This window comes from Alligator mississippiensis, chromosome 2 (genome assembly GCF_030867095.1).
Source record: "Alligator mississippiensis isolate rAllMis1 chromosome 2, rAllMis1, whole genome shotgun sequence".
In the NCBI taxonomy this organism is placed as follows: domain Eukaryota; kingdom Metazoa; phylum Chordata; order Crocodylia; family Alligatoridae; genus Alligator; species Alligator mississippiensis.
The window spans coordinates 91,377,342-91,403,353 of record NC_081825.1 but is presented as its reverse complement, the minus strand read 5'-3'; the positions used below and the strand labels follow the sequence as shown (position 1 = coordinate 91,403,353).

At 40.4% G+C, this 26,012-nt stretch overlaps 1 protein-coding gene across 4 annotated transcripts in view; it reads left to right on the top strand.

The window, feature by feature from the left end:
• Positions 1-4,282: 4,282 nt before the first annotated feature.
• RXFP1 (relaxin family peptide receptor 1) overlaps positions 4,283-26,012 on the top strand; it is a 102,855-nt gene continuing 81,125 nt past the window's right edge. For 2 of the 4 annotated variants that reach the window (XM_019481450.2, XM_019481448.2), the window contains exon 1: positions 4,285-4,663. In XM_019481450.2, coding sequence (XP_019336995.1) covers positions 4,615-4,663 — 49 coding nt within the window. In that variant the 5' untranslated portion in view covers positions 4,285-4,614. Of the gene's footprint in view, positions 4,664-26,012 lie in introns of all 4 variants that reach the window. The other 2 variants (XM_014593955.3, XM_019481449.2) reach the window with 2 other exon arrangements.

Here is a 26,012-nt window from a genome sequence, read left to right as displayed (position 1 = left end):
ATGTCTCTAAATTTTAAGCCTCTAAATTTTAAGCAAGCAAGAGTTAGGTATATTCCTACAAAGATATCAGTCACCCAATAAAAAATAAGTGATTCATTCTAGATCACATAATATTTGCAAAGTCTATTGATGGATCTTTACAGCCAATATAAATTAATTATACCAAACCCAACTAAGTCAGTTTGCACAGTTAAATCTTTGGAACTACAGAATTGTTAAAACCACATACATAATGGAATATTTATTATATTTTAAACTCAGTGAACTGAAGATTTATCTCTGCAAGGTCCCTTAGCGCATATGGCTTAGGTTTCACACATCAAGCTGCTGAGAAAATAAAACATCAGCTTGTTGGAATAGATTTTACATTAATTATATTCCTCCTAATTCCAGAGGGAAATATGAGCCCAGTTATGTTCCCACCATCCCTTACTGCCTGCTTTGTGCTTCTCTGAAGCCACACAGTAGCAGATAACTGTTGGGAATTTTCCCCAGTTTAGGAGGCACGTCTCAGGCACACCCCATCCCCCAAAGCTTCAGCACTCTTTAGTTGCTATCATAGCCATTTGGAGCTATGGGTAGCCATGGACAAACATGAGACGGTTCTAAATTAAGCAAGTTTGTAGGACAGAAAAGTTGCATCAATACAAGGTATATTCCAATGGTATTTATCAGTGCATCAGAACTATGGATATATTTAATGCATATCTGGCCTCATGGACCAGAGACAGAAGGTTAGGTTTGCCAGGTTTGCTCCTATATTTTACTGATTTTTTTATTATTATTATTTGCTTGTGTCTGCTTAAGATAAAGCCCAAAACTGTCTAGGAAAGATTGTCTTCAGCATTCATAGCTAGTTCCAAATTGAATTTTCTGGAAACTTAAACAGTGATATGTGGATTAGAAACCCTCCTTTCTCAACAGTTTTGCTTCACTATGGGTCTACTCAAGATGCCACATCACCATAGCCACATGCTATAGCATCAGCCACGCGCTATAGCATTAACAGGCAAAAACTGTTACACCACAGCTTCAACACCAAAGTAACACATTCCCTCAGTATATCACATCACTATGGCAATGTAGTGGCTAAAACTAATCATGCACCAGGCAGACAGTGTACTACGAGCTGTTCCTGCACTGTCACCTAGTACTTCCAAAAGTACCAAAAGGAAGTACTAAATGACGGTGCAGTAACAACAGCACCATAGGGGCATGTGTAGACACACAGTTGAATATTTTTCTGTTCCTTACCTTTGTATTGTTTGTGTAAATGCACACCTAGGCAGCAAGTATTGCCAAATAAAGACCAGTGAAGAAGAGATTCAGCCAAGGAGAAGAAACCTGGCTGGTGACATGCACAGCATATTTAAAAATTTATTTCAGCTGACACATAGTATTTTGCTCAAAATTAAAGTTCTACATATTCAGAAACACATTTCTGAGTGCTATATGTAATAGCACCATTAAAAGGACTCTTCTCAGTACTGTCATAGTCACAACCTCCATTTGGACAGAGTGGAGGAGAACTTGGCTCAAGTAAATGGTCCTACCCACAATGTCTTCAGTGACATTTTGCACAAGCTAGGGATTTATCCCCATGACCTTCAGGCAGTCAAATAGCATCTCCACAGGTGTTTCCAGCTAAACTCTGCTGCACAAAAAGGACATAAGAATGAACACAAGTTACAAATCTGAGCAGGTTATTTTCAACAGTGAAAGCTCAAATGCAACTATTTTAATCCAATAATTTTAGATTAACACACTTGCATTTTTGGTTGTTCTCTTAAGGGATTCAGTAACACAGATGACACACACATTCACTTTATAACCAATGGTGTTTATTCATCAGAGATTTTTTTATACATTTATGTCATAGACTATTGAGTTGCTTGTCTCTACAGGTGAAATGTTATAATTGAAACATTAACCAACCTAAGGTTGAGAGTTGTCCTGGGCTTGCTTGAAACAAATATTTTTCTCTCCGGGTGGTATGCCTATTACTTTTTTTTGTTTTTAAAGCTATATTTGCAAAGATAACTTGAAAATACATCTTCGAATTGTTTGCCCTACCTTGTCCCTTCAGCTCACAGATCTACCAATCCCAACCAAGTACTCTCAAGAAAAGGAGATGTTAAGAATCTTTTTCATGTAATCATAGTGTGATTCATTGTAACACTACATAGTATTACAGGAAAAAATGCATTGCCTCTCTCCATGTTATGGTGTATGAGCTGCTTTGTGTAGTTGGGCAAATGGCTACATTAGGGAAATTAAATCATTTCTTGAAAGATAAAATTAGGATAGAACACTGAGCATGAACAAACAAATACTCCCTTTTCTCTTCTGTTTTCCTCCTCTGAAGTTCAACAATATGAGCATTTTTCAATGTCATGATCGCTTGTTTGCTTAACATAATTTCTAAGGCGACTTGGTATTTCTTGGGAGTGGCAGTTGTTAGGAATAGGTATCCACATCAAAACTGATGTTAAATAGCACCCTTGCTGGCATTCCTCAGCAGAACAGGCTCAGGGATTAGTGAGCATAATTAAGTACTCTTTCCTTTTTTAAAGGTGCTCTTTTCAGAGCAGGGTTCAGGAGTGAGCCTTTGTGGTCAAGCTTCTAGTATTAGTATGTGGTGTGTTTTCTGTCAGGAAATATTTCTTTCCTTTGCTAAGAGGTAGCAAATTTGGGGCTCTATTTTCTAGCATCATTTATTTATTTTCAGAACATGTGCAAGTCCTGTGTATCTTGAACAAAAGTGACCAAAATAACAGGAAATATGTACACAAGCCATTGCATTTGAGGGGGTAAAAAAACAGCTAAGATAGTAGACTGTCAAGTCTCTAGTAAAAAAGTAACTTTCTTTCTCTAGTTCTTGGGTATAATATTTCTTCACATTCTCAGTTCCAGCATCCTTCTGTCCTCCCGTACTAGAAGGAAGAATACTTCTTAACCTAAAATCACCAGCTCCAGAATGGGTGGATGTATGAGGATTAACCTATCTTTTATATAGTTGAATGAAACTGAACTCGGTGTGCATCAGAACCAGCTCCTTTGTTAGTCTCCAGCCAGAAGAAGAGTGGTCCAGCTATGCACTGCACTAAGGACAGCCCGGGTGCCTGCCCTTATGGGTTTCCATGTTCAAAGCCCCTTTATTCAATGAGAGTTTCAGACTGGGAATGTAAAGACTGACAGTTTCTAATATGCATTTCATTAACAATTTTGCCATAGCAACAATGTGGATTTGCTCTCTGGCATCATCACTACTTTTTGCACAATCTAAATTCACAAGGACACTCATACAGAATTTCTCCGACTATGATGATTCTTCCGTAGGCATCTGCAGTACCTACCTGAAAATGTACCAGTTACATTTCAGGGCCCCCTGAGGTACATGAGCTGAGCAATCTGTTCAACATATTAGGGCTTTTTTTTATTAATAATCTGTTCATATTAGAAATCTGTTCAAACATAGTAGGGCTTTTTTTTTAATTCCATTTTCTCATCTTGAGTGAGAACAGATTAATCTTAGGCCGCCTGCCTCAAGTTCACTTCAACCAGCTAACACATGTTAAAATACAATGTGTCCTATGAAGAAGTGTTAGCTTTCACATTTAAAAACCATTCCTCTTTTTTCCCTAGCATAGGCAGGGAATGGGTATGGGATGGTGTTCAGAGTGTATCTGTGCTATTGAAACAATTAATTAAATCTAAAATGATAACAGTTTGAGCCTCAAAACTAATGAAGAAGGCCAAAGAGATACGAGATTCAAGTAGTAGATATGGTTAGAGGCAGTGACAAAACAAAACTAAAATAAGGAGAAGAAAAGAAATCAATTACTGTAACAGGAAAAGATATGCTAGTAGCTGTGGAAATGTTAATTCCTCTGTAATAAATGTTTCTGACTAGGACCCTTTTCTCCACTGTTCCAGATCATTTAGTCCAGCACCAATCAACATACCGGAATAGTGCTTAACATACAAAAAATTTCTTTTAGTGAATTATGTGCTGCTATAGGAAATAATTTCTGTTCTGCAGATTCCTATGCTTTAGCTAATCACTGACTTCCTACAAAGAAATTGTGTTTATACATTTTACTTGCTTCTTACCAGAAAAAACCCTTTAATCGTTGTTCAAGCTGCAACAAATGTTTAGTTTATCAGAGATTTATTTCAATGAGACAATTCTCCAGGAACAGGTTTTAAAAAAAAAATCCTGAGTGTATCAATAATAATTCTCTAGAGTTCTCATTATTCTGGGGAGCGGCTGACAGATCAGGGCAGACGTGTGTCAATGCACACACCCCAGCTTTAGTCTGCCACAGGACACAGAAACAGGAGTCTTGAGAGTAAACAAGAAGAGACTGTATGTTCTCTGAAACTTTTCCCCCTATCCCTGATTTGGATGATGTGTGTACGTGTGTGTATCAGAGAGACGGAGAGCACAAGCAAAGCTATAGGAGAGTAAGTGAGAAAGCAGGGATAGGGGAGGAAGCTTGCTTTCCAGTCTGCTGAAGATTGTCAGGCACAGAACTTACAATCACCACTATAGTTTGTGCAATTTAGAAAACAGCATTCATTTACACTTAATTCAGTTCCTGTGAGGCAGATATGACTTCTGGCTACTGCTTCTACATATTCTTGATTATTGGAACAAATTGTAAGTACACCTAACATTTTCTATATGATTTACTACATTGCAGAATAGATATATAAGCTTCAATAACAGGGTTTTAAAACAAGAATGCATTTAATTTCATCATTTTGCTTCACAATCCTTTCTGACAACTGATGTAGATTCTTTGTATATTAAAATATTGTAGTTTTATTGTTAGTCAAGCTAGTTGCAAAGAAGGCTAGAATTTGATCTGTTTTTTGTACTCTTAGATATCATATTCATTATCACTAATTAGATGGGCTGGAATTTTTTTAAAAGGAAAAAAAAGAGCATTCTTTAAATATTGGAGAAAGGGGTTGTGTTTGAAATGAAGGCTTCAAGTGGTACATCTGTACTTCCTGTACATTTTTAATGGAGACCTTTATAATATTGAAGCATTTCAAAAGTACTGATGATCTACATTTTAGATGTCTTCAGTTCACTAATTTATAGTGAAACTATATTGTGTTAGCATGGAACATTTTTGTTATTGCTCAAAAGGAAACTTTTTCAGTTAGTAAGGATCCTCCCTCATTATTCAATATCATAAACAGCCTCCTTTATAAAATGGAGATTTTTTATATTACTTTGGTTGCCCATGAAACCTTAATCATTTTACAGTGGTGAGTGTTGTGTTTGGTTTCAGTTGATCTTCTCTGATCTTTGACACAGTCTTAGTGGCTGTTTTTTCATTCAGTTTTAAAATTCTGTTTTAAAGTACTGCATTCCACTTAGGTACAACTGTTTCCAAAGAGTTACAAGTCCTGTATGATGATCATTTTAATTTCTTTAGAAATATTTAGAAATAGAAAAATAAAGTTTCTTGGAGAGAGAAATCTGCTTCATAAATTAAAAGGGTATATGAATCATGTTATAATAACAAAAAAACCCATTGTATTTGGATTCTAATACTGACAGCAGTAATAATTTGTGTACTTTACTGTATAATTTGGACTGCGGTCTTTTTCCAGTTATTAAGCAAGGCACTGCATTTTCTTTTTAAGTTTCTCTATTTCATAGTACAGGCTTTTCTTATATAAAATTGGAACTCCTGTTGAAATGTACAGCTCCTGAAACCTAAATCCAGATATTCTACAAATTAAATGATTTATAAAAATGGTTGGCGTACCAAAGGACAGGTCATCCAGATCAGATAGGGCTAAGTTCTCCCATCCTTACTTACATTGAGCATTACCTTACTCTTCATGTAGCTTTATTTAGATCAACCTTTCCTGGAATTGTGTAGGTGTAACATTCTACTCAACTATTAACAAGACCCTGTATTCTTCAGTTTGATAGCTTCCTTCAGGGGAAGTTTTGAGCATAGAAGAAATGAGCTCCACTTCAGACTCTTGTGTAATATACTTCATGGATTATATGACCTGATCCAAAGCCCTCAGTCTTGGTAAAACTCCTCCAGAGTGTTTTGGATGAACTCCATAGCTTGTAACGTTTGAGGATGCAAAAAAATGTAGTACTGTTGTGTGATAATAATTAAATAGAAATAATCACATGTAATTTGATCTGTAGTGGCCTGTAAGCAATGTGTTATATCTTTAGTACAGTATTATTTTGTATAGTTTCTTTTAAAAGTAACAAATGAAAGAAAATAAGCAGGAGAAATAAAAATGAAATAAAAATTTCCTGTGGGTTGGACCTTCCACATAATAGTTTTTAAGCTCAAAACAGCAGGAAGAAAATTCAAACATTAACATAAAACACATCTATAATAGTTAACATCAGTCCTATGCAGAACAAGAGTTCTAATGTATTTAAATCTAAGCTGAAAAATTGAAGCCTTACTGCAAAATGGGAGTATAAATCAGGACACTGATGTGATTGCAGGTCTTCTAGTACTTTAATTATAGTGGCAATTTACCTGAGATGCTTATTAGCTTAGCACGTGTAGCCTAGAAACATTTACAGGAAAACCATATGGCCTGTCTAGATTTATTAATCCACCTATGTAGTGTTTATCTTCTGTCATGTTTTCCCTCTCCAAATATCTGCATTTTTAACTTCTTCCTGAATACTCAGTTGCAAAGCCTGTGTATCTTCAGTACTCTTTCACCCAAGAATTCATTCCCCACTTAGTAACATTTCTCCTAACCTCCTTTAGCATTCAGCTCTTTGTTAAAAACACTTTTGTTTAGTCACTTTCTCAAGGTCTTCCAGAATTTTAAATACCTAAATTGTCGCTTCACATTTATAGGCTTGCAAATTTCAGTCATGATATTAGTCTAGGCAAGACATGCTCAGCTATTTAGTATTTAAATAAGCATGATCTATGTCATTCTAATACTGTTCAGAACCTAACTTGTTATCTATTATTGGAAAGTAAGAGTAAGTTCAGGTACAGTTTTCCTATCCCACTCCCATTTTAAGATTGCTCCCAATGCTAAAATTATTATTGTTTGGCCTATCCAAATTGTTATCCGTTGGACAGACAGGGACACATACACACACACTTTGGAGCTAATTCTCTGATTTTAAATCCTTCCTAAAGGTTTTCACATCAGCATAGCTATACTGGAAAAGATATACTATCAGTCTTTCCCTTGTGGATGTGAATTTATACTGGCAAGAATTTGGGGGGTTTATTTTCTGTGCTGGGATTGTTTAAACCAGTTTCCCAAGCAAAATAAGTTATACCAGTGTTTGTCAATTGGGGATACATGTACCCCTAGGGGTACTTAAAAAGATCCTAGGGGGTATGCAGACCTAATATGGCCTATAAATGCCATGTGTATGCACGCAGCTGCAGCGCAGCATGCAGGTGGCCAGGAGAGCAGCTGGGTCTAGTTGGTAAGTGTGTTGTGAGGAAAGGAGCCAGTGGGAGAGGCAGATCAATGCACTAGCAGTAAGGGAGGGAGTGGGGCTGGGGCTGGGGCTGGGGCCAGGGGCAGGGCTGCTCCAGGCTCTTCCCAGCAGGGGGCTGGGCCAGGCTGCACTTGGGGAGGGTGGCAGTGGGACTATGGGAGGGGCCACCCCAGAATTCACTGTAGCTCCCACCCATAGCCCCCTCCCAGCACTACCACCACCCACTCCAAGTGCTGCCCAGCACAGCTTCCACTGGGAAGAGCTCAGCATTGGCCCCAGGCCACAGCGATACTCCACCCTGCCCCACAGAGATCCAGGGACACATGCCCCCCATGCCCTTCTGGGGTGCGTGCAGCAGTGGGAGCTACTACCCTCCCACACACACCTCGCACACAAGCCACTTTTGGCCTCAATCAAGGCCCCCAATGTGAAGGAGGGAGTGGGGCAGGGGCTGCGCTAAGTTCTGCTCAGCCAGGGCAGGGCAGGGTGCAGGACGGAGCTGCAGCTTATCCAGGGGGCACAGGGAGTGGGGGTTGCTCCCACACCTGTGCACACCCCGTGAGGGTATGGGGGTTTGTGCCTGCAGATCTGTGTGGGGTGGGGTGGCTGCCACTGTGGAGATGAGCCGGGGTCTTCCTGGTGGGAGGCTGGGGCAGGCTGTGCTTGGGGTCGGCAGCAGCAGTGGCACTAGGAGGGAGTATGGGTGGGGCTACAGCCACTCCATAATATGCCATATCCACCACCAACCCCCCTCCCAGCACCACCACTGCCTCCTCCAAGTGCAGCCTGGCTCACCCCCAGCTGGAAACAACCTAGCATCAGCCCCAGCTGACAGCAACAGCCTACCCCACTCTATGCACAGATCTGGGTCCACAGACCCCATGCTGTTCCAGGGTGCATGTGTAACCTGGGCGGTATTCCAAGAGGTACCCCCTCTCCAATCGAAGGGATCAAAGCAGGTGCACAAGCGCTGTGGGAGGTGTAGGGACTCTCCTCCCCCTATGGAGCAGAGCCAGACTACCACTGGGGCTCCAGTGGGGCTTAAAATATACCTTTTAAGGAGGGAACAATACTGGGAACATAACAAGCATAATCAGGGGGTATAGTGGACACTACAATGCCCCAAGGGGGCAGGATTCAACAGAGGTTAGATACTTACAATCATTGACAAAAGACAGGGTTAACAAAATATAAAACACAAACAGCAGAGCAAACAAACAATACTGGTTGGTGAAATATAAAAAGGCAGAAAATACAAAATGTCAAGGGAATATAGGGCCTAGGTACCTGGAAGGGGAAACACAATGGCCCCTTTCCACTACAAGAAGATTTGCTCCTTGTTAGCTCATTCACCCCAAGTCACACCAACTGGGACTTGAACTCAGATCTCCTATGTGGTAGGCAGAAACACTGCCACAGCCACCACTGCTGGCACTGCTCCAAGCTGCTAGGGGTCTTGACTTTCCCAGAGCCCCGGCCCCACATTGAGCTACCCGGCCACTTATTGGAGGAACTGGAAGCAGGGCTGGGAACCTCTCAGGTCGCTGCTCAGATCCTTGGTGGAGTAGGGGAGCCTCTCCTGCGGGCCATAGCCTCTCGTAGGTGATCCTGGAGCCCAGCAGTGAGCCTCTCCTGCTGGCCGCACGCCGTGCTGCTGAGGATCCAACTGCTGCCTTCAGGTCCCACTCCTTCAGGCTCTTCTAGGACAACTGCTCCCGCCCCGCTAGCCCAGCTCTTTGAAGCTCCTTCTTTGTGGTCCCTCACTGGTCTCCCCTGAGTCAGCTGCACTGCCCCTTTTATCCCCCTCCAGGTGACCCAAGGGGCCAATCAGGGGACATGGAGGGTGAGTCTCCGGGGCCTGATTGGTGAGGAAAGGGAATCCCAAGGCCTCCAATCATCTTTTACCCCTTAAAAACCCCTGGGGCAGATCATTACCAGTTTGGTGAGGAAAGGGAATCCCAAGTCCTCCAATTACCTTTTGCCCTTTCAAAACCCCTGGGCTAAGTCACTGCCAGCCAGCCCGTCACACATGCACCACCTCCCTGCACCCCTGGCTCCGTCCTGCACTTTGCCCTGGCTGTCCAACCCCAGCCCCGCTCTCTCCCTCACCACAGCGGCCTCTATCAGCCCTGCCCCTTAAAAACACAAAAAAAATATAAAGGGGTACATGAGCTCGAACTTTGAGAAAGAAGGGGTACACTTGTTAAAAAAGGTTCAAAACACCTGAACTATACTAACAAAAGGACTTATTTGCTGGTACAATTACATCTAATCTTGGACATTTGCTCAGAGAGCTATGTTGATTGGAAATGTGAAAAAGAACCCCTCTTCAAATGAGCTAACTTGGGTACTGGTAGCAGTGTAGGTACTTGCTGCAGCTAATCTGAGCTAGCTCAGTTAAAGCTAGTGTGGATAGGTCTACTTGAGTTACAGTGTCCTCAGTGACCACAATGTAGACATACCTTCAAATTCATTTATTTTAACAAGAGTTCCAGTAAGGACTTCTGCTCCCTTTCATGATATTCTGACTATTTAATTATACAAAATCACACTGTTAATTTAATTTTATCAACTATAAAAGTAGAAGGGATCATGACATCAAAATTATTTCAAAACAATGAAGGAAAAGTTACAAGATCTACATAGATAATTGCTTATGCCATGTGTTTTCTGCATTAACTCTAGTTCTTTTTGTATACCTTCTCTTAGAAAAAACATCCTATTGTCTAACTTAAGGCCACTTCTCTCCTTAGATCTCCTTCACTGCCGTCTCATTTTTCCTCTTTCCCTTCAATATAACATAAGCCTTTACTCCTACAAAAAGAAAGAATTATTCAAGACTGCCTGAAATTTGTCAGCTACTTTGTATGCCTCATACACTTACAACAGTTGTTTTCAAGGACAGGTTTTTATGCCAAACATATTTATTCAAATAGCCTAATCTGCAACTCTAGCAAGAAAGCCATCCCAAATCATCTGGAGAAGTAAAGCTCATAAACTGTGCCAGTGTTATTCTCCTGCTTTAGTTGATTTGTAACAAATAGAAGGCTGCTTCTGGATCTATAAATATTTCCACTTTCCCATTTATCTCCTTTGGGCAAGCTGACAAATTGTTGCATAGAATATTATTGGGTAGCTTCTGGCCTTCACTTAAACAGTTTCCTTCTTTATTTCAAGTCTAAAAGCAGGGATGAAAGCCATCTTTGTGCTGTAATTATTTAAAATTGATAATTTGCATCAATTATCCAGATGGAAGTGACAGATTAAGACATACAAAACTTTAACCATCATGGCTGAAATCTTCCACTCTGTGTATCTGCCTCTGCTGGAAGGTTAGTTTTTTGGTTGGTTTGTTTTTTGGAAACTCTTAGTCAGATCAGTTCAATCTTTTTTCAGAAATTGAGGCCTAGGACTTGTATCATTTTCCCCATATTAGGAAATTCCAACAGTCTTGTACCTCAACTTTTGAATCAGGAGTTTGACTTTTGGCAAGAAGCAGCACTTGCGTACAGGGTGGGCTTTTTGCCATCTCTATGAAAATCCCCAATTTTGGTTAGTTTTTAAGCCTTCAAGAAAAAACCCTGCAGTTCATACACATTAAATAGAGGCTTCTTTGGCTTCTGCAAAGAATCTACCAATTCTGTCCTCACTGAATGTGTATAAACCTCTGTTGGCTCTAGAACTGATGAGATTCCACACATACCAGAATGAATGAGCACAGATCATCCCCTCATATAGCTCCTAGTGCTTATGATACTCAGTAATAATGAGGACCGAAGGCACTTGAAGGAGATCTTAGTTATCACTAACGCAGTCCCAAATATTTCTGCTTAACAGCACATTGGCCTCCTATGCCTGAAGGGATAAAACTCTTAAAGGTAAAATTCCCTCCTCCCCATGCAACCAAATATATTGTACCAACCAGACGGGATTAAACCAAGAGTTTCCCTTCAATGGCTCTTTCAGCTGTTATAGGTATAGATGGCACAAGACACTAAGTGAGAGTGGAGACCCTGTCTCTCCTATGCTGTCAATGACCAGCTAACAGCAACACTAACTGTGACTGGGCACCATCATGGAGAACACCGGTATTAAATTTGAATGCAGAGGACCAAACCCAGAGTGAGACAGGAGGGAAAGGAACACAGTAGGGTGACCTGGTGAGACTGGCATTGAAGATGTGGGGAGAAAAAGTGGACTGGAAGTGGGTAGGGAAGAGGACTGGAGAAGGGGCTTGGCTAGATAAGGAGGAAAGAATAGGACTGGAAACAAGAGGAAGGCTACAGAGAAGGCTGTGATTGATTGGGAATGAAAGCCAGGCTAGAAAAGAGGCTGGGAACCTGTGAGGGGAAAGCAGACAGGAGCAGAAGCCAATGAGAAATATTGAGACTGGTGAGAAGTTAGGGGACAGAAGGCTGATTACCAGGAACTAGTGTGGAGTGAGGCTATGACATGGAACTGCAGAAGGGACTGAAGGGAAAACTGAGAATGGATAAGAGCTAGTTTGGAAGCGGGAGTGACTAAAACAAGGAACTGAGAGAAGAGAGAGATTGGACAGGGGTAGCAAGGGTTGAATAGGGTGTATGGAGATGAGTTGGAATGGAAGGGCTAATTAGCTGCGGAAGAAGGGAGATAGACAAGAAGAAAGGGACTGCACTCTGGCCCACCCTAGTCAAACTCTACATCAGAGGGAAGAAAGCACTATGAAACTGAAGCAAAATTACTTTCTAACCCCCATAGGCATGTAACTGTAATCAAGAACCATGACGTTTGACTATAATCATTATCTATATACATACAGATTTCCCTCAATTTATGTGGGTTCTTTATATGTGAATTCACTCTTTTGTGATGAGCATATTTAGACCCATAATTTGTTATATGCAAGGTAAATTCACTCTTATGTGATCAGCATAGATGCTTCCCACCCAAGCAGGTAAGTCTGTGAGGGGAGGGGAAAGGGCCGTGGCCCCACTCACCCCAGCCCCGGCTTCAGCGACCCTGGGAGCAGCTAACACCAACTGCCTGCAACAGGGCACGGCGCAGCCCCGGAGCAGAGGTGAATGTGGACAGGTGGAACACGGTGCAGCCCACTGGCTGCAAGTAGCTGGAGCCGGCTGCTCCCGGGGCCACTGCAACTGGGGCTGGGGTGAGTGCCGCTCTGTTCCTTCTGCTTTGCTGCCTTCTGTAGTCCCAGGAGTGGCACCCCTTCCCTAGTCCCAGCCTCACTCCTTCCCTTCCTCCCTCCCACCCCACCATGGGAACCTATCCCTACTTGTTGCATTGTAAAGTGGGGTCGCTTTATGCAAATTTGATTTATGCGCTGTTCTCCAGGAATGCTCGTACCACATAAATCAAGGGAAACCTGTAGCTGTAAGTGTTATGAGTATGTTGAGGGCAAAGAAAAAGATTTAATTCTGTCCACAGCCCAAAGAGGAAAAAAATGAACTTGGATCTCATGTGAGCCAAGGAATTTCTCAATCAAGGGTATTCAAATATGAGAAAGATATTCAACCTTGCCTTAAAACTCCAAGCAACAGTGAATCCTCCATCTCCAGTAGTTAGGTCTTCCAATATTTGATCACCCTGACTGCCAAGAAATTACATTTTATTTTAAGATTGAATTTGTCCAACATGAACTACCAGCCTCTAGATACATACATACATACATTGTGTGCACATAGACACACACACGTATGTATAGGCACTTCTCAGCACAGAGTTAGGTGTTTGTTTGTAATGCTGTAAAGTGCCTCAGCCCTTTGTACCACCACAAAAATACAGCACTATAGAGGTGTAAAAGCAGCATTCAAGTCCCCTGGCTGGAGAGCTACAAATTCACCTCAAAGGTGATCTCTCCAGCTAGGGGGTAGCAGGGGGCTGCTCCCCATGGGAACCTGATCACTAGTAGCCCATCCACTCCCCTACTGGAGAAAGGGGCAGACTGTCAATGATGAGCTGGCAGCTGCTGAAAAGCAGCAACCCAGCTGCTGAAGACAGTCTCCACTGCCTGCTTTCCTCATCCTTCCAGCCCAGTAGTGCCAAGGAGCCATGCAGCTGCTGTGGGTACGACTGTAACAGAGCTGTAATGGAATTGCCACCATCATTTCGCTGCTGTTTTAAAAGCCCCTGCAAGAGCCAGGGTTCTTAAAGCATTGGTGGCAATTCCTTCAGGAGCTGTGCCAAGCAGCCTTGCCCAGTTTTGCCAATTAGCTAATCAGGGGAACCTGGCAGGGGCACAAACACTGCAGCAGGAAGGTCTCAGCAGGGCTCACTGACAGTCTCCCCTCTCTTGGATCAGGGAAGAGTAAGCATAGGACTGTGGGATCCTGGGGGTGCACATAGCACTACATGTAACTGTATAGGCATTACACATAGTGCTGGAAAAATGAGGCATTTCTCTTGAAAGTGCTGTTATTTTGCTGGACTTTGCACTGCTATAAATAGCTTGACCAATTGTACACTCACTTTTTTGCAGCGCTACAAAGGTGTATATAATGCTACAATATAATGCCTGTCTGTAGCCTTAGCCTTTTCTTTTGATAAGCGTAAGTTGAACTTGGCCCTTTTCAAAGACTCATTTTCCAACTCCCGAGTCATTTTTATTTCCCTCCTTTGAACTTCCTTTTACATATTAAAACATAACTTTTTTAATCATGACTGTTTAACAAATCCAGATCACTCTGTAACAGTAATGGTCTTCAGTATTTTCTGCCTTCCCAATCTTTGTCATCCATAATTTTTAACAGCAAATATTCTATTTCATTACCGAGATCACAAATCTAATACAGATAGCAGAGGACCAAAAACTGTGCCTGGAAAACTCTGCTGGGAACAGCTCCATCTACTGATATTTTTGAGATGTGTTCATGAGCCAGTTTTTTAATCTATCTAATGTGTCCTTTTAACTCAATGTAGTTCAAGTATTTAAATCCAAAATCTTATTGATACTAAAATGATACTATGTCAATTGCTTTTGAAAAAATCCAAGTATATTTTATCAACACAGTGGACTTTATTAACCATAACTGTAATCCTGTTGTTTAAAAACAAAAAGACAATAGGTTTGTTCAACAGGACTTACCTTCCATGAACAATGTTGCATAAAATTAATTGTATTTTAGCCTCTTACAGTGTTCTTAATTAACTATTCTGTTGTTTTATTCAGGATGGTGGCAAGTTAAGCAGCCTATAATTCCCTGGAAATCTCTTCTACTTTTTTTCATTATTGTAGCAACATTTGTAATCTCCCAAGGTGCATACAGAAATTCAGAAGGTTAGATCAAGTAAAAAATGGGCACCCAATCTAATTCAGTTGTCCCACATCAGGACCTTATACTTAGATCCCTAGCTAAGTCGAATCAAGTGCTGAACTGTACAAATGTTCCCCAAAGGTTAGATTGGGTCAAAAAATGGTTAGCCTGATCCAACTTTAGTTCACCCAAGAGATGCACTGTTAGATGAGGCATAGTTAGACCAATCCAACCAAACATCTGTACACATTCAGAGCACAGGCCTGGGGCTGAGAAAGCCCAGCTGTTCGCCCCAGCTCTGGGACTTACCTGCTTTTCCTACCCCTTCCCCCACCACTGGGCTATTTTTAGCCCCCCCTCTGAACCCTCTCCCCACCTCCAGACAGACAATAGCCCCCAGAGACCAGCTAGTCCCCTGAACCCACCAAACCCACCAAACAGCCCAGGTGCTGGTTTAACCAGTGTTTACCAGTGCTGGGAGCCTGATTAAAGTAAGTTAGGGTTGGGGGAGAGGCACAAAGATCACGGGGGTAGGGGTTGATCCATGGAGGAGTTGTTTGTCTGGGGGACTAGCTTTGACATGTTTGAATTTGCAATCTAATTAATGTTCTTTTAACATTTTTTGTAAAGACTCTCAAAGTGCTTAACATTAAACGTTTCGGTATTCTCAGCTGGAGGTTATATTTTCTGATGTTATCTATCCTTAGTCACTTTGCTTTATCACCTCATGTCAGCAGAGCATATTAGAACAGCAACTTGAACTCAGTCTAAACCAGGATCCCACTGCACTAATCATTGTTCTGAAAGTCCCTGCCTCGTACGGCTTATGCTGAAACCAGGCAAGACAGAGGGTAAGTGGGGAATCAGTCATAGCAAGGTCTAGTTACCTGCCTGAGTTGACATAATAGAGGCAGGATTAGACTCCGTGTCTCCTTACTTCAGTGCTGTTCCCTTCCCACTATGACTCTCTGCTCACCTTCTCTCTTCTTTTTTAAACATGTTTCAAACAAAATTAAAGAAGCCTAATCCACTGGACTATTTCAGAAATAATCTTGTTGATTTATAACTTCAGCTAATATGGTGGTTTTATTTTACAGGTAAACCAGGGCACAGTAACTTTAAATGGTTCTTTTCAACTATATTAATCAAAAAGTATGCTAGCACTTACAGATAGTCCTTTTTGTTTAAAGAAATCTGTTTAAGCCTGGTGAGAGCTGAGATTGTTTGTTAGTTACTACACCCTAAGGAAGATGACCATGATCTGGGGTTTCATACTGTATTTACTCCCATGCACTCTTTTCCCCAAAATCAGCCCTCTGAAATTGGGTTGTATGTCTTAAGCAGAGAGGCTGATCTTCTTTTCTGGAATACAAGCATGAAGATGCTGTGTTGCAAATGGCTTCCAGCTTCTCTCTCAGCAAGCAAGCAGGAGGGGTGGAGTCCAGTGTTTAAAACTTTTACAGATGCTCTGAACTGTAACAACAGTTTGTAACCTAGCCTTTCCATGAAAAAGCCAGTTATAGGCCATGACTCTGGAAAAATCATGTTTGTATATTCTGCCCTCCAAAAACAAGACGTGTGTCTTATTTGGGGGTATGTGGTATGCGGGAAAGTACTGTATTACATTCATGTTGCCAGTTTGTTTCTTTTATACCATATCCATTCTCTTGTTTATATTTGGTCATGCCTCCCCAACATAAATGAGAAGAGTTAGCAAGCGTAGTTTATAAAAATTAACCAATTAGCATATCTGGCAATTTTAACACTGGTTAATCAGTTAATGGCTTTTATTTCTCATTTAGAATGTAGTTATGTGAGCCCCTATGTTTTTAGTAGTGACCTTGACCAATTATAGTTTTTTGGTTTGGGGTTGGTTTATACAACTTTGTTGCATCAGTTGTTAATCTTAATTTTTTTTTTTTTTTGTGGGTGAGGGGGGCTGGATTTTTACTTTGTACAAACTTTTATACAACGCTCACTCCTAACAACTTTTATCTCTACACATCTATAGATAGATAGATAGATAGATAGATAGATAGATAGATAGATAGATGAACTATTCAGTATCTTCCTCTTGTGAGCTGTAAAATTGTAGCTTTTATTGTGACAAACTACTGACCACAACATTCATCTGTCCTATAACCAGAATCAGGGTTGTTCTTTCCATAACACTATGCTTTTTTATTCTTTTCAGTTATAATAGCTTCTCCAGTTTCATGATCATCCCTCATTTATGTCTTTATCAAAGTAAGTCTGCAGTGCTTAAAACAACTGTGCCTTTTTTTTTTTTTTTCAACAACAGCTTCAAAATATAACCTCCTTCAAAGTTGTTTCAGGGGGTTCAGTCTCATGGTTTTTTTCAGACACAGCTGTTTTCTCCATTTAAAAACAAATTTATGAAGAAATACTATTTTATGCAGAATGTATTATGTTTATATATTTTTCACTATAATATGTATAATAAAGCCTATGCCAAAGCCATAGATGGATGTATTTGTTCCAATAATTTACAGATTATTTCCCCCACTTATGGGTTCTGAGCTTCTGTTTGTCTCCCTCACTTTTCTACTCAGTCATTGAATGGTCTCCCAAACTGGTGGAAATCTTTGCATTCTTCAGGATCAACTAATAAGTGTTTCCAATGCATTAAGTTATGTTCAGTACACTAATGGTGCTGTGTTTCATTGACCAGGTTTAATGCGCTCTAGCATGCAGTAGAAGGTAAGGCATATCCTGTACATTTTTAAAACATTTTGAAAATACTCTGTAATGTCATAGTTATGAAGGTTGTCCTTTAGTTTTCACTTGAATCTAATTTTTCCCACACCCTGACTGCCCCAGGCCTATATAATAGGTAATTGATATCAAAGGTATAGAATTGATATAAGTGAGACTGGAATAGGTTCTATAAGATTTCCTGTTAGAAATTCTGTTTCATGGGGCAGACTTTTAAATCAAAAGAAATGATCTAACTATTTAAAGTTTGGTGATGCTTTTGGTTTTTGTTACAATTTGAACCTAGCCCCCATTCCATGGAAGAAAGATTGCAAAATTTCCATTTTGGATTTGGGCCAACTGTAGTGCATTCTGGGGCTTTGTTGAATGATTATTATTATTATTATTAGAGTTGTGGCCATGAACAAAGACACCATTGTATGAGGTGCTGTACAAAACATGGAATGAAAAGATAATTCCTGCCCCAACAAGTTTGCAGTCTCAGTGAAGTTATAGGGGTAAAATCTCTGACAAGTTTTAGACTGTAGAGCAGATGTACAAAGATAATGGGATTCTTTCAGTGGTATAGAGCCAGTATCCCATAGAATTAATTAGATACTAAAGTATCTGTGGTATAGTTCATAACAAAGTAATGTTTATGTGAGATATAAACTTGGCTTTGTAAAAGTTAATGCGTGTATGCTGGACCTTTTAAAAATCTTGTGCTTTTTAAATCAGAATATTACTGAGCCATGAAAAAATGAAGTGTCTAATTTTACAAATCCATACTAAAATACAAAGGGATAACACAAGGGTAAACATAGGACATGGACCACATTTGTTTTTAATAAATGTGGAGACAAAAGTAGTCCAAAGGATTTCAGCCCACAAGGTATGGGGTCATATATTCATTAAAGCAACCATTTTCCAAAATTAAGGTACCCTTACAAAGAAATATAAAAGTAGAGTGCCTATACTTATGAACATACATCTGGAGGACTATGTGCTGATGCAGAAATAGTCTTTTTAAGTCTTTTCATACATTTGCAAAGTAAGCTTCTAACAAATTTGTTCATGCCAGAAATTAAAAGGGAAAGTAAGGAATATTGCAGGAACTTCTAGTGAATGTGAAAAAGAGAACTATGAAACCAAAAAACGGGATGACAGTGAGTTTGAAGTATGTGCAAGTATTACCTATTTCTGGAACAAAATCTGACAAGCTCAAATCTGATAAACTTACTCAGTATTACAGACTGTAGTTCTAGAAGAAAAGTCAGGAGGTTGACAGTTCCAAAATATAAAAACTTTGTGGTAGTAGAGCAAATAAATTAATAACTATTGTGGGATTCTGAAGAGAAGAACATTGTAGTATTATACAACATGAGATCAGTAATTCTAAGTGTGACGTACAGTACCTGCATGGCTATTGAGAAAGGTCCAAACCTTAACACCAACCTAGAATGTAGGAGGAGCCAGATGAGGGAGAAGGTGAAGGGCAAAGTTGAGAGTTGTGAATTTAATGAGCTGCGAGTTCAATGATCTGTACCAGTGCTGTTCCTGCAAGGGCTACTGAATCATTAAAAATGGCTTCTTCTGGTGCAGCTTGTTATGATCTCCTGCATTGTTTCAAGGGTGAATGCCTCTCCTGGTATAGTTGCCACCATCAGAGCAGGGTGTATAATGGTCACCAGCTTTTGCCCACAAAGGTCAGTCATTCTAGTAAATGCACAGCCCTCCAGTTCTTCCCAGCACTTCCCCTGCTCCATATCTAACCGTGTTGCCAAATGCATGAACTTTTTCCCCCTGTTCTAGGTTCCAACATATATTTTTAATAAATCATGTAGTAATTATATTTAAAAGTTAATAACCCTACTTTGTAGCTAGAAACGATGCTAATAGCAACTCTTTTTATTATCCTTAATGACTATATCTATGCAGTGCCAATGTTAGCAGAGTCATTCATAAAATCACTTACTGAACAACAACAACAACAATAATCCAGTGCACACTTTCGCTGCTAAAGCAGCAATAAATCGAAGTATAAAAAGGTAAACTTCCTAGGACCTTTTATTTGTAAATATGCTGGGCTGATTGTCAAAGAACATGCAGGGAGTTATGTTCTTTTCAAGCTATGCCATTCATTTCTTTGAATATTTTGAGAAGAGACTGCTCAATCTTTTTTGTTCTTTAATAAACCTTCAAGGCTGTGACACCTTGAAAATGCTGTTTCTTTTCTTGTTTAGCTGAAACCAGCAGGATAATTCAGAATAGAACAAGGAGACAGATATATATATATATGAAAAACTAAACTAAATAGTCATTCACTGCTAGATGTTACTACTACGGATAAATATGCAAATCCAGGCAATGTAAAAAAAACTGTTTTATTGCAAACTCCGTCTAATATTTTTTTACTCTGACATTGCCCATATTGGCTACCTCTATGGAGAGGTATACATTACCAATGTTTGGTCATTTCTGTCCACCAAAAAAAGTCATAATTATGAATTTGTTTGATATTTGTGGTTTTTGACAATTAAGAACTTACCATTATATTTAATTCATAATGTGCTTCTTCAATTACTGATATTCAAAATTCATTATTCAAGCTGTATGTTTGGCTGCTAAGTCTCGTGGTTTCTGTCGCCTGATGAATAACCTAGATTTCCTATGTAAGAAGAGTGTCTAAATCAATCTCTAAGGCATTTAGGTTTCTTAGGAGGAATCAGAAAGTTCTTTAGGGTGAGACATACTGTATAAATGACCTATGAAGTATTTCTATTGTCTTGTACAAAATGAAGCATATTTATTTCATGCATGTGTCTCAGATTTGTACATTTTACTCTCTTAATTAAAAAGAGTAAGACCATGCATTCAGTTAGGTTCTATCACATTCCTAGCAAGCCTGGATGTCATTTCTCCCTTATGAGCTTTCTATGACCACTCCTCAGCTCCTAAATACTCTACACCAGGGCTGTCCAATTGGTGGCTTTTGGGTGGTATCTGCCCCACAAAGGGCTTAACCTGCACCCCCCTGGTTCTCAGTCTGCACACTTCTCTCCCCATTGCTGTCCTGCTGATGACACCAGGGTCTCTAGGCTCCTTCTCTGTCCTCTAGTTTCCTCTGCTTGCCACCATCGCTAAGGACAATGTGACTTCTGGGACTGAAGAAACTGAAGGCCAGAGGACTTGGGGAAACCTGGGGACCTTGCAAGGTGCAGAGTTGCCAATGCGGTGCAGCAGGGATCATCCACCATGTGGCAAAAGGGGTCCATGTGGTGTGGCATGGGAGGAGCCATGCAACACAGCATGTGGCCCATGAGCATGTGACTAGGGAGCCTGTGGCTTCTGGCTACTCACAGTTGGACAGTCCTGTTCTTTACTAACTGTAACAGAAAGCACTGGAGTCAATCGCTTCAGACCTTTCCATGTAGCAAGAATAAAAAATGACTACAACCCACATCAGATGACTAAAGCCTGAATATAAATATAATTTTCAAATCAGCACTTCTGTTTACCATACCTAGAACTTTTAAAGAAAGTATTCAAAAATGCTACAAAACATTTTCAGCACGAATAATTTTATTTTGGCACAAAATTTTCAAATAATTTTCAGGTTAAGTGAACAAAAATGTTGTGATATATTTTCTGACTAATAGAAATTGAATATTATTTAATTTGAGTGAATAATTTCCATTGAGTCCCAAAACCTTTCATCAAAAAAAGCATTTCAGCAGAAAATTTTTACCACATCTTGTCTCACCAAATTACATGGTATTATCAAAAAGTTAAAACCTAGCAAAAATAGAGAAATAGAAATATAGAGAAATGATACAGAAGTTTTACTTGGTACTGTATCTTAACCTTGGCTTTTCTTTTTGTATTGGCCAAAAAATAGTGGATGAAAAATTAAATTAATGATATTTTTATTTTAGCAATTTTCTAAATTGTTGAGAAAAAAAGTTTATTAAACATAAGCAATTGGTCAAGGCTTTGAAGAGATTAGCCCCTTTGCATATTTCTAGTACAGAGTGTGTAAGTTTTCCTGTACTCAGGGAAAACTTCTGAGAAGCCACTGGCATAAGTATGTTTAGTTGTAAATTCATTTTATTGTGGATTATTTTCCAGTACTTTTTTAACTTGTTCATAATAAGAAATAGTCATATGGGTGTCACTAACACTGGAAGGTATGTAAATCTGCTATTTCACACAATAAAAAATACACGATTATTTCAATGAATAACATATGTATATGGGCTAACTGCTAATAAATGCATGGACTGAGAGACACACAGGTCCTGCTTATGTTGCTATCTATGTATCAGAAATCACTTCAATTCAACCAGATTAGATGACTGCAAAATAGATAAGCAAATTCAGGATCAAGGGCTGTTTTGTTGATTATATCTAATCAGGCATTACATATATATTTGTTACTGTACTACAATGCAGTCATTAAAACAATGCATCCAGAACTTTTATTTAGCTCCATATTACATGTTCAAATTTGCAAAGACCATTTAATGAATTTCACTATCTCCAAGTGATGTGCCTATTAGTTAAGTAGGTACATCGCTTAACAAAATTGCTGATTAGTTAAGTAATCAAACATGCAAAATATGAATTATAGTTTATTAAGTAATTTACAGCTAGTTTATTATTTGGAACAAAAATAAAACCTAAGTGTGCCTTATGCTGCTAATATATGTTAGTACAACATATTTTAAAGAATGGGGCAGAACTGTTGAATATCCAAACCACCAGTTGGTCTCAGTTACATAGACAAAATCATAAAGATACATGAATAATTTGCACCAAATAATTCATTTTTTAAATTAATTTTAGTACTTTTTTCTGTTCCCAGTTTGGCTTAGAAATCATGATTTCCATTTTCATTGACATAAATTTTTAAGTAATGCTTTTTATGGAAATATCATCTCATAGTCTGATAACCTTCTCGGAGTGCTGCAGGAACAGGCAGAAGGGATCTTGGAGCCATTGGCAATAATATTGACAGTGTTGTGGGAGATGAGCAAGGTTCCAGATGACTGAAAAAGAGCCAGCATAGTGCCCATATTTTAAAAAGGTAGAAGAGAGTACACAATGAATTATAAACTGGTCAATATGACTTCTATACCTGGGAAGTTATTGGAAAAAATTATTAAAAAGTCAGTCTGTAAGCACCTGGAGGAGGAAAGGCTGATCATGAGCAGCCACCATGGATTTATTTGTTGCAGGGCACTAATATGTGCCTGCTCCTGTAAGAGTAGAAAAAGCCCAGCCAGGGAGTCCTGCATGCTAGGCAAGGCACCACAGCTGCTGGTCCTCCAAGCAACAGGCTAATGAGATAATTAGCCAGCACCTACAAGCAGTCAGCTGACCAGAGGGAAGCAGGGCCCTGGGAGCATATAAGCCCAAGGCTGGGGCTGGTAGGGGTTCTGTCGCTGGCTATTGCCTGGGGGAAAAGGCTCCTGCATGGGAAAAATACCTAGGGACATTTGGTGGCCTGTTTTGCTGCCTACAAGAATAAGAACGCTCCAGGAGCTCATGCAGGGCTAGGGGGCATAGTATACTAGGGTAGAAGTTTGTCCTCTTAAAAGAGCAGAGTGTTGCCTCCATTGTTGTTTTTATGTTATAGCCCAGGGGCTTCCGCTTATGTTGCTATTTGAACCAGAGGTTTGGGATGGGGCTGTAAGGGGAGGTACAGAGGTCCCATTAGTGCCCACTGGAGGCACGCAATTGCCATGAGCTCTGCTTGGAGCAGGCTTAAAGCTTGAGTAGTTAGCGAGCTCATCACTGGCAATGAGTGCAAGGCACAGTAGACAGGGGCCAAGGGCCTGGCACCAGAGGGGCACAGCCAAATAAAGACCAGGCAGCCTAGTGGCAGAGGGATTTTATTTGGTAAGGCTATAAGAGTTTAAATATAACTTTTCCCTGCTATTTTGGTGGGCCTTAAAATGATCCTAACAGCACAATTAAAATGGATGTGACTAACAAGTAGCAGCAGGAGAACCATACTGTTTTGATTAATTTCATTGCTTGTAATTCTCCCTAATCAGCCCTATTATTTTGCATCTCATATTTTGATCTATATTTATTTACTTCATAAAGTGAAAAGCAATTATTAACTTATTGATCCTTTGGCTCACAAGAAAGGGAAGACAACAATAGAAACCACACATGAAGCATCTTTAGGATATTACTCTAAGGACTGGGTACAGACATTCAGGAAAGCTAGGGGAAGGTTGTATGAAGTTAAAAATAACCACGCATCTGAGGTAAGCCAGGATGGGATGCTAGCAAAGTGAGGGATTGGGGAGATTGAGGGAAAGCAGGCTCTAGGTTAATGATTGGGGAGTCCACAGGGGGATTAGAGAATAGGCAGCCTCCATGAGAAAGGTTCAGGGGGGCTTGTGGGAGTTCAGCATCAACTGCAAGGGGATGAGGAAAGGGTGGCATCCATGGTGGGGACTGGATGGGCAGGAGGTTTCCATGAGGGATTGCTGGGGTCTGGGGGGGTAGTGTGATCAGGGGAGCAGGCAGGGTCTATAGGGAGGCTTGGGGGGGATGAGTGGGGGCTCTCCCACCCCATGGGATCAGGGCCTATTTTTAGCCCCAAACCCCATTCCCCACCTGGTGAGACTATCTTCACCCCCTTCCACCCATCCTTCCTTTCCTCCTCACAATGGGACTTACTTCTCCAGCTCCTGGCATTGGTGAATGCTGATAAAACCAGCACCAGGAGCAGGTTGCTGGATGGGGGTTTTGTCGGGTTGTGGGAGGTGGGGCTGGCTAATCTGTGGGCATGGGGGGGAGGTGCTGGGGTGGGGGCTAAAAATAGTCGAGTGCCAAGAGGGTGGGTAGGAAAAATGCAGCCCCAGGGCTGGGGCCAATGGCTGGATTTTCCCAGCCCTGGTCCTGTTGTGGGAACTAGACAGAATTTCGGGAAAGTTAAAGTGGTCTAAAAATGGCCAGCCCAATCTAAAGGTACAAACAGGAGTGACAGTTTTCACCTGCTCTGGCCAAAGAAAGCAGTTTATAGCTGTGTTTAATTACAAGCTGCAAACAGCTTCAAAAATGGCTGACTGAGTGAAAATCTGACCCCTTATTGCATGAGGTATCAGATGAAGACATTTCAAAATATAACGTCTTCTGTAACTTGTGTCTACGCTGCCTGCCAGCCTGTCATTGTTTTCAGAGTGGGAAGGGGGAAAGGGATTTGAGAGAGTTTGATTGTGGGGTGAGAGCTTGTTCTTGGGGCTCCCCAGCCAATGTTGAAGGGTGGGGTGGGGGAGGCTCCAATACACCAACCCCCCCTTCAGCACTGGCTGGGGAGTCCCAAGAACAAGCTCCCTGCACTGTCTTTCCCCCCTCCCATTCTGAAAACAGCATGCACAGCTAGCTTCCCCTCCTCCCTGGAACCAACAGTGAACTTCTGTTTGGTCTGGGATATTATAACTCAGAACACTTTGCAGAAATCATTCTGAGTTACAGCTGGGAGCTGCACTTCTGTCTGCACCCTAAGTTAGACTACCTTGGAAGCAGTGTTAACTTAGTTTGGGTCAGCCATTTTTAAATTAGTCTAACCTTCCTGGAACTTCTGTACAGTTTACACTTAGATGGACCTAACTAGGGCTCTAATTGTAAGGTCCACACCTGGGTGAACTAGGATGGGGTGGCCATTTTTAATGTGATCTAACCTCCCCAAATGACTGTATGTACCCTAAAACTTGGAACGTGAGGTTGTAATATGAAAATAGTCCTGGTAATTTCTTGCTGAATGCCCAAAATTAGCAAAAGTAAAGGAGCTTTTTAGTTAACTCCTATAAAATATATTTTCTAAGTTCTCAGGTTCATCCTCCTTATGGCCTGATTAGCATTCTTTTAATTCGCTTTACTTGGGAGTTCTGAAAATGTGAAATTTAGGAAGGTGTTGCAAAAGTGTTTTTATACTCTAGTAACTCTACCCACTATAGCAAGGTTGAGGACTATGCTATCCCTGCAGTAGGTTATGATTCCCAACTACCTCTGAATAAGGAAAGCACAACCTGTCTCCCTTCTGTCTTTGTGGTAAATTTTGTGCTATAATCTGTTTTTTGCAGGAAAAGGTAGCAAGGGAAAAGCTCTCATTTACTATGATATTGTATAAAAAAAAAAAAAGTTTTCCCTATGCAGGTTCATCACTGAATTGCATGTAACATGGAGCAACATGATGGCTAATCTGTATAGCATTTATATAATCTTATTGCTCTCTATCCTTTACTTGGAAACGTGTGAGTGAAAAGTGCTACATAAAAACTTAAGTCTTACACTGGTTCTGCATTTACTTTCGTCATCGAGTTCAAACTTCTTGTCCTTGAGCTAGGGCCCTGAGTAACTTTTCTTGCTTGACCTTTTTTCTCATTTCTACTTGTGTATCTAGATACCCATGAATCTTATTCTGTAGTGTTTTTAGCATATTTTCCATTCTTCCTTCTGTCTACTTATTCCTGCTCCTTGCATTCAGACTTTAGGCCTACATCCAGTTGCATTCACAAAGCTTGTAGGAAATATTTGAAGCCACC